The sequence below is a fragment of the Phaethon aethereus genome (assembly GCF_964289735.1).
Source record: "Phaethon aethereus genome assembly, chromosome: 8".
Classification (NCBI taxonomy): Eukaryota; Metazoa; Chordata; class Aves; order Phaethontiformes; family Phaethontidae; genus Phaethon; species Phaethon aethereus.
In genome coordinates, this window is record NC_138584.1 from 13,934,156 (window position 1) to 13,949,869 (window position 15,714).

At 38.7% G+C, this 15,714-nt stretch overlaps 1 protein-coding gene across 1 annotated transcript in view; it reads left to right on the plus strand.

Annotated features, from left to right (window-relative positions):
- Positions 1 to 2,263: 2,263 nt before the first annotated feature.
- OLFM3 (olfactomedin 3) overlaps positions 2,264 to 15,714 on the plus strand; it is a gene marked incomplete at both ends in the record, with an annotated part of 67,037 nt that continues 53,586 nt past the window's right edge. Inside the window, one exon of the mRNA XM_082003256.1 lies at positions 2,264 to 2,332. Within this exon, the coding sequence (XP_081859382.1) occupies positions 2,264 to 2,332 (69 nt within the window). The remainder of the gene's footprint in view (positions 2,333 to 15,714) is intronic.

A 15,714-nucleotide genomic window follows, 5' to 3' on the forward strand; every position in this document is an offset into this window, starting at 1 on the left:
TTTTTCTTAAGAAACTTTTTTCTTTTGAAAACATCATTCACTTTATCCTTTGGAGAACCTCAGATTTTCAGTGCTTTAGTACTGTTACTTTATTTACTATTGAATCCATATTAATATATCCAGCTGTCCCTTTTTATATTTTTTATTGATATTTCATAGAAAATAGACCTTTTATATCACTCTACAGAAAAAAAATTAACTAAACTTGTCTCCTTTCTGAATCTTTTTGTATTTTCTTTGTGGAAGGAAAATTCAATAGTCTGTATCAGAAGGGATTCTCTTTCCATTGTAGACCCTGGAATGTCAATGGAAGTTCATTCAGAAATTTTATAATTTCCTTTTCTATAAGGACAGATAAATAAGGAACGACAATTTGCAGATCTACCTTCCACAGAAATGAAAGACTGCGTATTTGTAAAAGATACTGCTGACCAACAGGGGGCTTCTCTAAGTCATCTTTCCATAAAACATAAATTTTGATTCACTCACAAAAGAAAATGATTAGGTTATTTTAATCCCAGAAGAAATTCAGAACTCAAAAATATAATAAACTACTGTAGAAAAAACTAGCATTTTTGATCTGGGAACATTATGCCAAGAATATGTAGTCTTTTCAGATAGCATGTGGGCAGAACAGTTTCTGCTCCATTCGTCTTTCAAGCAGTGGTCTTAACTCTTGAAGACAAAAGACACCAGTCTTGTGGAACTGGAGAGAGTAAGTTAGCAAACCCTGCCCTGTCCATACTCATCCTAATAGACACCCAACCAAAACATACTCCCAAGCTTAATTTTATTTTTTTTAAATACTGAAGTTTTGCTTCTTTAACGATATTTTTATCCTATTTTTCTCTTTGTTAAGATTACATTGCACCTAAAAATCCACAACAGCATTGGTCTTTCTCTGCTGGCTGAAAGTACAGAAAGCTGAAAAAGTACACAATATAGACCTCAGAGAATCTAATCAAAACAAATAAAAATGCACACTGTCAAGCTAATACATTTTTACCACATAAAGCTGAAAAACTCAGCTATAATAATCTTAGTTACACTCTTATAACTAAGGTTACCCTGACCATGGATCATGAGCTTGAGTCCTGTAACACGAAGTAACTGAGACTTTAACATACTTTGCCCACGCTAACAGGATGGTGTGCTGTAACTGTGATTTACATTTGGGCCATATTCAACTGTGCTGAGAAAGCCTGAGGAAGCCAAATCGCATCCCTGCCTGTACCCTCATCTGTAGCTGCGGAAGTGTGACCAGGAGCTGCTGCATCTGCAGCCAGGAGCCCACCCAGAGCCTTGGCTGGCAAACCAGCGTCGTCCAACTACGAATATGCCAGTTGAAGTAGAGAACCAGAAACTCCTGATTGCTACAACATGTCCTTGCGGCAGATCCAAAGGACTCCTCAACGACCTCCACCAACCCTCACCTATACAGGCCTCCCCACCACAGCTCACTAGCCAAAGAAAGGAAACATGGCGGTCCCTTGCTGGCCCACGGTCCAGCTGGCAAGCAGAGTGGTGGCTTTCCCCTCATCAGGAGTCAGCAAAGCCCCGACTTAACTTTCTAGGCAGGGGAGTGAAAGGGTGGGATCCCCCAGACGAAGCCCCTTTCCTCTGGCGGCCCTCTCCCTGCTGCGGCACCCGCAGCTCCCCACAACAGCCCGCCCTTGCCCCTTTCCCTGTGCCATGGCGCCAGATGCTCCCTTGAGGAGCTCCGCACCTACCCGCCTGCAGCCAACGGCAGCGCGGTGCCCGGCTGCGCGCCGCGCTCCACGGAGGCAAGAGCCTCCGCCAGCCACCGCCGGGGAGCAATAACGCAGGGCCCGGGTGCGGGGGCGCGCAGAGTCATCCCCTGCGACAGCCCAGCCCGGCCCGCCACCGCGCCCCCGGCCGCCCCCCGCTAACGGTCCGCGGTTCCCTCACAGCGGCGGTGATGTCACATCCGCCGCCCGCGCCCGTCCAGCCGCGCTCACGCCACCGCCTCCCGGGCCCAAACTTTCGCGGTGGGCTGGCCGGGGGCGGAGGGGAGGGGCGGGGGTGGGACGGGGCAGCGGAGCCGCTCCGCCAGCACGGGCAGCGTCGTCCCCGCGCCGAGGCTGTCCGCGGAATGAGCGGCCCCAGGGCGGCTGCCGCTGCCGCCTCCACTCGGGCTCCGGCGGGCGGGCAGAAAGCGCCGAGGCTGCCGGCACGGTCGCTGCGGCGGGAGCGGAGTGAATGACCGAGAGGAGCGGCGCGGAGAGACAGCCTCGGGTTCAGGATGCAGGCGCCCGCCACCATCGTCAACCTCCTGCTGCTGTCCTTGCTGGCCGGCCTCGACCCCTCCAAGGTAGGAGCCGGCCGGGCGCCGCGCCCCGCGGACGGCGGGTCCGCCCAGCCCCGCAGCGGCGGAGCGAGGGCAGGAGGTGCCGGCCCGCGCACGCCGTATGCGGTAGCAGGCGGCTCTGCCGGGAGGCTGGATGGCTCTGGGAAGAGGCGGGTGCGTGTCCTTGGTTGTCCGATCGGCCGGATAGGAGAGCTCCTGGGGAGGCGGCTGTCCGCGGCCCCGGGGTGACCGGCTGCACGGTGCGAGGCGGGGACGCACGGGTGCAAGCGGCCAGAGGGGCTAATGGGCGCCGGCACGCTGCAGGGGGGCCCGCGTCCCCCCAGTCTCCCCCCGGCACGTCCCCACGCACAAGTTAGAGCAGCCGCATATAAGAGCGGCGGGACAGGGCAGAGCCCGCGGCCCCAGGCCGGGCGCTCCCCAGCGGAGGCGAACGGTGCTTAGCCGGCTGAAGGCAAGAGGCGGCTGTGGGGGTCGGTGACCGCTCCGCTTCTGGGGATGAGCTGGCATCGACAGCCTCCGACTGGAAATACGTTTGTTACAGTGCAACCGGAGGCGTCACGTGAAGACGCCGAATTTCGTACTATAGCTCACGCTGCTGCAGAGTTTTCTGGTTTTCGAATGTGTTCAGGTCGCCAAAATATCATACCTGATACTGAAATAATAAAAAAAGTAAACGGTATGGTTTAGCCACAGAACCTGGCTCGTGAAGGTGGTTTTAGATTAAATCATTGAAAAAATTAGAATTGCACTATACCGCCTAAGAGGAATGATGATCGAAACCCCCTAGGCCTGCAGATGTCTGTGGTGCTGCATCTTGTACATGTAGAACTGGTCTCATTTGTCTTTTTGTGACATGCAATCTTGGAACTGAGAGCTTTATGAAAAAGTAACAAAAGAGAGAAAACATTCTTACAGTATTGCTGTCCATTACCAGCAGTAGTTCATACCGTGTTGCCACAATTTATATTGTACGTTGGTGAATGTCATTTTAATGATACCGGTTAGGTACCAGACAACGCATATGAGGCAATGTTCAGCTCTCCTGGCAGGCTTTTTCCTTTATTTTAAAGGAATTAATCACATAAATCAATCATATACAAATATGTACCAAATTTCCAACAATGTGAAAGGGATGTTTCTTTTAAATATAAAGGCAGAATTTAAAAAGCAATTGAGTGGAAATCTGATTCACAGCTGCGGTATTCTGACCGCTTTTTAATCAAGTAAGATACAGTGACAACTTAAAAAATCAGGAGGTGACATAGGATTAGCAACATTACCTAAATAATTAGGTATCTCAGTGTTATTAAATGGGAGCTATTTGAAAGTATTAGCTAGTGCTGTGTCTGTAAAGAGACTCATCAGGCAAGGCACAAGCAGTTCCACATCTGTGTGAATAGCAGCACATGGACACATTATAATTACATGTTTCCACATGCTCAGTTTTCTTTATTTTTCTGTTACACTTAGCAAGATCTGTTAAAGTTAGGAGACTTAATGAGACTGCCTGAAAGCAGGAGAAGCAGAATTTGTATCACCGTCTAGCCACAGAAGAGTCAAATGAAGCAAATGAGCTTCAGCTGGGAGAATTATTCTTTCAGTTCAGGTGTCAGAGATACGCCCCAAAATAACAGTGGGAAAAAATGCTCGATCTTACGTGTCTGTCACCATCCAGCACTGAAAAGCTGGAGGAGCCACTGGAATTAAATGGCGTAAATTAACTTTTGAAACTTTGCTTCTAGGCCTTTTTGCTGTGGCATACTGTGCAGAGGGCATAAAAAGGGCCTTTTATTCATCATTCTCTGTGACATTTTCAGGGATATTAAAATGTTCATTGCAGGCTCTTTTAACTTTGTGAAGGGGTCATGAGCCAGAAAGCTCAAAAGTCCTTAAGATTATGTAAAAATAAGAGCCCTTAAAGTTTAGTGTTTGTCAGAGCTAAACTGGGTTTTCAGAAATGAAAACGTGAGATCAAATGGTTAACTCAGATCCTTGGTTAAGATGCTACACCACATTAAGCATATAAAAGATGCCACATGGCAGATAATCATTTAGTTTTGTTGACTATGGACAACAGATTTCATATTTCTGTAAAAAATTATAGATGTAAAATGTCTACAGGGTTTTTTTGCAAATAAATACAAGTTGTGACTGAAATCTCAACTTTAGAAATGGAAGTAGTGCTCAGTTATTTATCTTGCTTTATGCTAAATTGAAATGGAATAATAATTTTCTGCCCTGCAGGTTAGGAAGAAAATATATATCACATTAAGTTAATTGTAGGAAACAAGGGGCTGTCAAATTCTTTCTGTTCCAAAAAGAATTGTGCAATATGGTCATGACTAGACAGACAATTTTTTTTATGCCTTGACACTCATGAACTATTCAGTTTATGAAAATAAATCACATCAGACATTCCACAGTATACACAATACATTCCTATTCATGTCCTACATAATTAATATTCAAGTAATAACTTATGTTACTGATCAGTTACTTGAAAATAATGCCTGAGAAAAAAACGCTTTGACGTAGTACCAGGCCATCACTGACTCAACACTGCTGTCCACAGGCACTCTTATTATGACAGGGCCTTTACGCTAAACTTAGCAGGTTATTTACTGATTGTAAAACGTTTAAGTATCGCCATCTTATGGTAAAATATGTAACAAAAAGTATATATAGTTTATTCTTAAAACTCTGGAATGTTAAGATTTTATTTCAACCATAGTAATTTACTGCCCATGCTACCATATTTATTTCTTCTTTTTTTTCTGCTAAATGTGATACAGAATATTGGCCAGCTCTGGAAATTCTTCTTTAACAAATGGAAGACAGCTCACTACTGACTAATTTTAAACACTCAGTGCTAATTACAGAATATCAATTTTAAGAGACTTATTAAATGTTGTATCTGTTAATTTGATTCTAATTTTTCTTTGTATTTACATAGAAAAATACAAGAAAATGTAATTATTCATTATAATATATTTCAGTAAAGTTTTCTTTCCATCAGGGTGGCTTTCGGCAGGAAGCCGGCTATAGGGAAAGCACTTGGAACGTATTTCCTTTCTCCTACACTTAAATGCAGTATCTTGAAAGAAGGAACTATCAAATATTGGGAAATTTCTAAGAGTTACTGCTAGATGGCATCTCTGTGCTGCTTTCCTACAAGCCTGGAGTTTTCTGTAATGACCTTCATAGTATGTAAAGTGGACTTCTTTTATAAGGGTTACTGTTGCTGGCCATTCTTTAATAATCACACTAGTATAAGCAAGTAAGCATTTTAGAGTGATGTAACGCTGCTCCACATAGAAATCAAGCTCAGCAGGTTTTAAAGTCTAGATAGCATTTTTAAAGTTTAATTTTGAGAATTTAAATAGATCTGAAAAATATGTTCATTTTTCAAGGCAGTTAATGAACTTTATACCTTTAACTTTTATAATGGCTATATATCCTACATCTGTTTGGTTTCAATTATTTGAATTTTGCCAAAAAATGCTTCAGAAGACAACTGGCAAGTACAATCCCAAACCAAAGCGAAGTATCATATCATTAAGGACAGTTACAGAAAGCAACTGTATTCATTGCTTGGGATAGTAGAATGTTTGGGAATATTAACATTAAAAAATACAAGCAAATTTGAAACTAGTCACCTATTTTTGGCTTAATTAAACTTTGCATTTTGATCTTTGGAATTGTTGTGTTTCTAGATTTCAAAAATCTACAATTTTCACACATGACCACACTACACAACTAGCCACTAAAATCTTTCCTTTTCCTAGATTTCAAGAACTTGTCAGTAGGAAGAGTGTATTGCTTTAATGCTGCTTCACAATGCAAATTCATCCCTATTATGAGATTTTATAACAAGAATACTATCTACAAACTAGGGTTACCACAATACACTATTTTTGTTGGAAACATGACTCATAGTACTACAATACACTGCAAAATTAAATAGAAATCTCATTAGCTACTTGGAAATTAACTTACGCTGTTTCCTACAGTATTAGTAGTTAGTCAATATGAAAACCATACATAATTATTTAGCCTGCATGATTTAAGAATGCTCTAAATGATCAATTGCTGAACGTGGTCAACTCCCGCTTGGTGTCTGCTCTCCTATTTCTGAGCCACGTGATTCAATAGCCATTGAAGAACATCCTATTGCTATCAATATATCCTGGGCCCACTCCCAGGTGTCATTCCAGTTATGTTACCGTCACTCTAGTAACTTCAGTCAACAGGTAAAGACCAAAGACTGTTGTTCACACTACTGTTTTTTCCTGCAATGGTCAAAACAATGTCTTCTAATCTTTCAGTCCCAGAAAAAAAGATGCCTCATGTATCTCCTATTCATCCACACTCAATGACACACATACACCATACGTTATATAAAGTCAGAGAAAGTTATTCACTACATCATTTTAAGTAACATGTATGAAGATATTAGAAGAGAGTATGCAGAAACACACGAGTGACGTCTGCGTGACTAACTCTTGTGGTGCTATCAGACATCACATGGTTTTAAGGGCTTTTTAAAACTGTTGATGTTATGTGAAGAGACCTTTTTTTCTCTAGCTAAAAACAGATTCCTCTGTTGTTCTCTGCTAATATGGTTACTACTTCTTTGAACACACTCATACACTGATTATAGACGTTTATATATAATGTCAAAAAAGATCTATATTATATGTGCATATATATACTAAGTAATTCTTTTCTCAGAGGAAACAATTATTTTCCATTCAATGCATATTTCCACCTGTCTTCTACATTTTGTCAAGTCATAAGCTAATAAAGGAGGAACAATTTACAAAGAAGAATAGCAAAAAAAAAAACAACCCACACAAAGAATTTACAGTAAAGAAGAAAAAGCTGAAGCAGATAAGGTGACTGTCAGGAACAGGAAATGCAGTATAACAGCTATTAAAGCAACATCCAGCTACAGCTCTAAAAATGATGTTTCTAATTGGCTACAGATTTAACACAGTTATACATTTCAAGTTCAAATCCATGATGTTCATAAGGTGCCTATTAAAAAATGAACAGGGAGTCTTCAGGGAGGCTCCAGTATATTTTGGGCACTGAAATCCCCCTTTTCAATACTGTAGTATGACAAAAATGCTTCAGGGTATCACTTAGGCATTCTCACTGAAAACCAAGTAAAATTCAAAAGCCTTTGTAAACCTTTACAGCAGCATTCTGGGAGGAGTCCTCTCAAAGAGGACTCAACAAGAAGAGCAATCTATCCTACTGCTTCACTCCACAAGGCAGTGGATTTTGTCTAAGATGAAACCTAGAGAAAGTGAGGACTTTGTGTGCCTGGGTTTGAATACAGAATTCTTTTTCAGGCAGGAGCATTCAGGAACAAGTGGAAAACTTCTCTTGCTTATAGAAATGAACTGAAAATTTTAGAAATTCTTGCATTTAAGCTTAAGTGTCATAAAACCAGAAAGAACATACCTCAGAATTCCAGACCAGATCTATTATTCACATGTTTTTGAACCAAGATGTGTGACACAAGCACATGTTTCTATACATGTTAATCATTCCACCCAAGAACCTAGCCGGCAGAATTCTTAGTCCTCCACGCCAGTAAAAACCAGAAATATAGTAGCAGTACATATTACTCTTAAAAATATTTTGAATGGTCTACAGAAAAACATTCAGGAGTTAAACATTTTTATGTATTTCAAGAATTCTGAAAGAAGATCAAAGAGCTTAAATTGTACTCATTTAATATAAGGATACAAGTGTCCACCACTTCCCACATGGTCAGCTAATAAGTGTGCACTTGGTGCACCTGCAGAACAGAACAAATTACTGTTCACCTGATCTGACATAATTTTTCAAAAAGGAGTTCTTTCACACACAAAAAAAGCACTCCAAATCTGTCCCCCTTCAGTATTTTTGCTCACTTTTTTTTTCCTAAGAGTAAATTATCTTAATGCATTCACTGGGAGATCTCTTAAGAACTCTCAAAGTACACAGCATCAATCTTCATGTACTTCGTCCTGGCGTTAATGATGTTTTTGTTGAATTTGCTAAAAAGAAACAACAGGCGATAAATATCTTAACCATTCCTTTATTCAGTCAGCTGGGAAATTTTTTCCTAACACTAGAAAGGAATTTATTTTCCAGAGGACACAATCCCTCTTACTTCAGTACTAAGTTATCTTTACCACCAATTCAGAAAGTTGATTCTTTTGTTTATCATATTTGCACTGGAACACATTGAATACTAACCTGTTATCCAAGAAGTAATAATATAAGTGAAACAGAAGGGTAAAGGTGGCTGTTTTGTAGTGACAGCTGCACAGAACTCTAATTTAGAACTGGACAAAAAGATGCAACTTTAACAATTCTGATTATGGCACATTATTATACAGCTATCTGAAGGACACCCATCCACCACTGATGGCCACTTGATACCTTACACTGTCTGAAATAAAGGAGATGCCCTCATTTCAAGATGCAGGAATTGCACATGAGTAGGTCAGTTAAGGAAGCATTTGTCTCCGTTCATGAATTTAAGATTCATTTTACAATGTTTGGGTGACGGTGAAGCCCAAGCAAAGGCAATTCTGAGATTATTTCTTAATGTTGTACACAGCACAGTGTCAGGAAATGTATCTGAAAAAAAGGAGACTGAACTTGGACATAACCTCTTATGTCACAGTGTTACTTCCAAGAATCAGTGACACTTCACTGCAAGCATGGACTGCAGCTTCAGAGTTTTTCATTAGTGACTCCAATCTTAAAGGCAACTGAACTTCTACCAGCAGCATAATTTATCAGAATACTTGAAACTATTTCAAAAACATTACCCTTTTTATTGTCTTTTCTTTTATTCCTGTCATAAAAGGTTTTTAAAGTCTAGACTTGGTTTTGTTTGGAATTGGAAAATTCATGTTTCTGTCTGAAAGAGAGACCAAGACATCAGAGTGCAAAAAACAAGGCGCCCTATATGGATTATCTCATAATCCATAAGATTCATAAGATCCATAAGATCCATAAGATTCATAAGACTATCTCATTGGGAATATTACTAAAAGTTTTTTTAATAAATAGGGAAATAACCTATAGGGAAATAACCTATGTATCAGACAAAGTTAGTACCATTTGTCTAGCTATCTCTGTGTTGACTAAAACTAACTGATCTCTAGTCTTCATCTTTACCGGCCAGCTTCTAGAAATAGTCTCCCAATAATTAGCTTTTCTGACAAGATGACTGATTCATATTAATGAACTAAATACACCACAAACTGTGCACACTTAGGGAAGGAAACACAGAGCACAAAAAGCTGGTGATAGAAGCAGTTAATATTGAGGAGGTAACGGTATTAATGGATACAGGAGTATACACAATAATTTGCTTCCTTAAAGGTTCATGGTGGTATCACACATAGCATATACTTTTTTTCACACTATCCTATGCCCTCTTCAGCTTCATGACAGAGGTTTACTTATCAGAAAAACAAAAGAAACAGCCAGGCATATTTTTCATTAAGTCAGTAGACAATCATCAATTGGAACTTGAGTTATAGCCAAAAGTAGGTTGAATAGGAAATACCAGGCCTATGGATGTGGAATTTTGTAAAATCTTACCCAGATGCCTTTGTATCTATGTCTTTTCACAAGGAAGAAAAACGTATTATGTAATTATTCACAAAATATTCACTCCTATTTACTTAAAACGTTTCCCTCAAGAGAAATTAAATTTTAATATTCTGGCCTGTTCTGAGCCTCTCAGACTTTTAAATCACTTGAATATCTAACCTAAAGCAGCCCCAGGTAACACAAATGTAATTCTTTCATCCTTCACTCCCCTCAAGAAGAGTCATCCGTCTGCCTTCTAACCAAAAAAATCCTTGTAACTGTGAATGCAGATTTAATATTTCTATTTACTTATTATTTCACTGAAAAGCATGTATCAGTCAGGATAACAGCAGCTTAAGCAAACTGTGAAAGCAGGTAGCCCTCTTCACTCCTACAGTTTTGGGAAATAGTGTTTACATCCTCCTGAAGCTTTAGAGTAACCTATAAGGGGGGAGGCAGAACAATTAGAAAAGACTCGCTCAGTTTAGAGGGACTGCAGCTTCAAGAACTGTGCCATTTACACTGTGAACAATATTATTCTTAAATTATTGGTGCATGTTACTAAAAAACAGAGTTTTATAGAGATTTTCCTGAGTCTCCTTTTTTAGAACCACTCCTTTAGGAAAATATTTTAATGCGTGTCAGTGTACCCCTTTCAAGGAGAAAACCAAGCACTTAAATAATTTTCAATATATGAAACTGTAGATGTTATTTGAGTTTGGACTTCAGTTTTAAAATAGGATTTACAGAAGTATGAACTTCAGTACATTTAGAATACATTAACACTTGTGGTGAAAGCAAGTATTATTGATCTGAGATCTCATTATAAATGCAAACCTGTCACACACTTGCTTACTCATATTAAATGGGGTTGTTCAGTCTCAGCATCCCTACTGCAATTATTTTTTTCCCATTCATTTTGTATAATCTCTTACATAGTATTCTAACAAATCCACCTTCTTATGATTCTGTGCATTTTCAATATATGTTATTGAGACTTTTCCAAGAAACAGTGTAGTTTTAACACTGAGCTACTGTACTGAGTAACAAACAGTACATAGAATAGATGATGGTATGAAAAATCTAGATACAGCTGTAGGTATATGCACTCTCAGCTGTACCTAATCCCTGGAGGTATTTAAAAGATGTAGATGTGGTGCTTAGGGACATGGTTTAGTGGTGGACATGGCAGTGCTCAGTTAACAGTTGGACTCTATGATCTTGAAGGTCTTTCCCAATGTAAAGAATTCTATGATTCTATAATATTATTTGCTGTCATCACAGGTATTTCTGGGCACTTGCATAAAGAATACAAAAGTGCATGTCAGGCAGAATAGCAAACGAGCATGCTACAACAAATATGCTTTTCCCAAAGCATAAAATAGGGAACTTTGAATGTTTAGTAACTAATTCATGTTTGCAGAAATCAACTACCGATTATGTCTGGTGAGTTATTACAAAGAACTTAGATAAGCTCAAATGTCACAACAGTCTACAGATACATTAAATAAGAAAACCCACATGTATTAAGTAATATTCAAATTATTCCATCGATAAAATCATTGTAGAAATGAACGACAAAATACTGGTTAACGAAATCAGAATTATCAAGTTCTTAAGTTTTCTCAGAGAGCTGTGACCTCCTGAATTATTTATAATATGCCCTGCACACATTTTACTCAGACTGACAATGAATTGAAAACTTTTTGGAAATACCTTATTCAAAGAAAAGGTTTCTGCAAAGCAAATTTAAGCCTGAAAGTTACATTTGTCACCTCAACTTAGCCAAGAAATTATTTTAAAATATATGTTTCAAAGAATGTTCAAAATTGTGATTGATTGCTTCAAGATAAAATTACATTTCCTATGGGATCAGCATCATTCAACAGATTATTGTCTTTTGAGTTAGCCTTTCTAATATACTCAAGTGATTTACTTTTTAAGTCAGTAGTTATTTTTCAGATATACAAAAAGCCTTGTTTGAGGTGTCAGTTACAACATGATATTCACTTTATTAAGGCTGGACATAATTTCTATTCTGATAACTAATTTATCCTCAACAGCAGTTACTTAACATACTTTCAGGAATGAATTTACTAAGAGGAGTAAAGGGCGGTGCAGACTTCCCCCACTATCAGTCTCACTACTATCTCCCCCACTATACATTCCCAGGATCTGTTCTATGGCTCTGGCTCCTCAATCAGGTTGTCTTCATGACAACAGTACAGTAAAATCTGCCAAAATCAGAACCTTGAATAACTCTTTTGGAGGCTACCCCTCCTGGTGATTATTTCAAGACATGCATATATAGAAACTAAATTTTTAAAAAATCATAGTGAAATGTAGTGTAATAATACTTGTTTTCCTCAGGACAATCACAGGAGTTATATTAACCTTTCAGCCAGTCAATACCAAATTAAAATAATGCTCATTCATGGCAAATGCATCCTTAAATAGGTGACAAAAACCTTTTCATGTACTTCTGAATAGTCTGAAGCTGTTTTGTACAAAACAGGTCACGAAACTTTATCATCAATGCAATCACGAGGTCTTCTAGTCCATACCTCCAGCATTTCAGAGTCCCTCTGAACAGCAGCTCTGGCCTTTGGCGATTTCCACTAATTTGGTGTCATTCGACTCCATCATCCTGAAGGTGTTAAACAGGATCAACCCCTCAGCAATGCCTCTCACTACCAGCTGCAAGTTAGACTTCAAACCACTACCCTTTACCAGTGCAAACATTTTTCTGCCTGCCTTGTAATCCACCCATCCAGTTCATGCCTCCCCAGTTTGACTACAAGGATGCTGTAGGGCACCATGTCAAAAGGCTCAATATGTGACACCCTCTGCTTATGGCTTATGTAATCTGAGATATCTAGTGGTTTCTTTGTTCCTGTTTTTCAATCAAACTTTGTTGGGTATGGTTAACGTCCATTCCTAGAGGAAAAACAGATTTATCCAGTGTATATCAAGAGTAATTGTGAGCTCATACAATTTTGTTTTGGAACTTGCCTTCATCAGGTCCTAAAAAAAAAAAAAAACAGTGAATACTGAACTTTATAAAAGTCTATATCAAAAAGAAACACTGGCATTTTTATACAATGTTGATTTACATCTAAGTCATTTTCTATATATCTTTCCAGTGCAATGTTATCATGAATAATAGCTTTAAATCGAGAGATTGTGATAACATAATCTTACTATTTGTTTTCTTATCTTTTTTATCAGAAGAGAAGATACTGATTTTTCTACATCACAGTTCTTATCCTAAAGCCATTAAGACTGAATTTATATTTCTCAAATTTTTCAGCAGCAAAGTAAGGGCCACAAGAATAGACTTTAGTGAAGTTCTTGATTGGTCAATTGACAATGATTGGAAATTTTAATTATTTTGTTAGTGAGATACTGAGGTTATCTCCTGGGCATTTTTTTTCCTTTAGGAGATATAGAAATGTTGTATAATTTGCTGTGATCCATCTTCTTTACCCCCTTGTCCACAACTCTTAGTTAATTGAGTCGTGACTCGTAGTTAAACTGAAGTCTACCTGATGACAGTGGTTTTGTATTTCCTTTTGTATTTGAGAAGTCGTTATCTATTGGTATAAATCTCTCCTTTTTAGACATAGGTGATAATATCCTTGCCCACTTGCACTACAAGTAAATGCAGTAGAATAAACAAATTTACTTTCTGTAAATAATTTATTGTTCTTATACTTCTCAGTCTGTCCCCTTTTAAAATAAATTTATTCCAGTACTACTATTCTCCCAGTGCTCTAATACATTTTCAGCAGCTCTTTAGTCCCCACTGCTTATTCTATTTACTCCTTTTTGAGGTATTCTGAGAGAAACTCATTAGATTTTTTGAGAGATACACATTACATCACACAGGGATAATTAGTCATATCTTTGTCCTATGTGTATTCCTGGTCCACATGGAGGATATCTGGTTTATGCATGGGCTTGTTCTCTGATTTGCGGCAATAGTCAGTCCTGTTTTAATATATCCTAAAAACAGCTGAAGATACAAAGACTGTCACTGACCTGTTTTCCATGCTGTCTCTGAATACATGTGCAATTATCAAAACATTATAAACGTATGTGTTAACCGTCTCTCATGAGGGTCACTTCTAGCCATAAGCAAAGAATATGGTCATCTGCATTTTTGTCTTTTCAAAGCCTCAAGTTCCCCTCTGACTCTTTAACCTAAAGGGTACTCCTACTTCCACCTCTGCCTACCATGGAACAGGCAGGAATTTATTGATTCCCAGACACCTCCTCAGTCCCCAACACAAATTTTGCAAGTGCTCTTGCTTTTATTCCTCTTTGTGATTAGTATGTTGGTATGAAAATGATATGGACATTACCATTTAACAAGCCTAACAGTACGTATGTCAGTAACATATGCAATTAAATTAGATATGCAAAAATGCAGCTGAAAGGCACATGACTAGACTAGAAGCTATATTCCATACTATACCACAAAAATTAAAGTTTCCAGTCTTACAGAAGTTCTTCCTAGCCCAGAAAACTACACTGAAACCAGAAGCAAAGAATAAGAGAAGTTCCGTTAAGGCAGGAAGGCATATAGAGAGACTGGCTGTATTTCTGCACCTCTGCTGAATTTGCACATAAAACTTCTGGCGTTATGTACGCACTACATATTTCTACATTCTGTGGTATTACAGGTTCACTTACAACATCCAAAAATTTGTCAGCTGTGGCTGTCACAAGGTGATTAGCATAGCTAATAGCTGATTCGCATTCTAATCCTTTCTAATAGGAAGTTTATAAAAATAATTTTTAATGACCTTCTGCTATATTAGTCCTACAGACACTGCTAAAATAAATACTTCCATATTAGCAGATGGTATAGCAATGCATCTCTACCTAGTTTCTCTCCCATACTTCCTGCTGCGATCAGCAATCTATGTAGAACAATTCAAGGGGTTCAAATTTCTGTGCTGTAGTCATCTTCTTTTTGCTGATCTTTCTTTGCCCTCTGGACTTGCTTCCTCATCAAACCATGTAGATATTCTGTTAAAGTTCAAGTCCGGGAATGTGAATATCTTCACTGCAGTGACAGACTAAAATCAGTGTATCCAAAGTTCCAATTACTGGCTTTACATGTGCATATGGTACCCTAGTGGCTTTAAACAATTGCTGCTCTTCTTATCTAGAGTGAATGTTGCTATTGCAATTCTCTGAGATCTTTAGAGTTTCTTTCAATTTAAACAGCTTTTAAATATTTCTCAGCACGGCAGCTGGAACATTCATTCAGGTGTCTCTTACAAAATAATTTTATATGTAAGTCATTTTGGTTAATGCTGGTCCAATGCCTTTGAATCAGAAGAAGTACTAGAAGTTACAAAACACAGAGACCCCTACTACATCATTTTCATAATAAATTCTTCAAAGTTTCAGAAAACCTACTTTTAAAGCAAATTTCAGCATCCAGAAAAAAAATTAAAACTAGATATACAGTAGCTTATGCTCCCCATAATTATTTTCCTAGATACAACTTTTGCTGAAATGTTGCAAATCTACTATTAATGTGATGATATGAGACAGCAAATTGTTGTTTTGGAGAAACAAGAGGCTTTTTACAGAGAAATGCTCATGAAAGAATAACAGCATAAATTCTGTTTAGAAAACCTATTAGCCTATAGATTGTGGTTCTTTGTAAGATTGTGATTCTATTATCAAAAAATGCAATGCCAAAAATGCTGACCCTTTCTCTGGAAAAGGCTAAATGTTTACTTAAGGAAAGATCTCCATCTCAT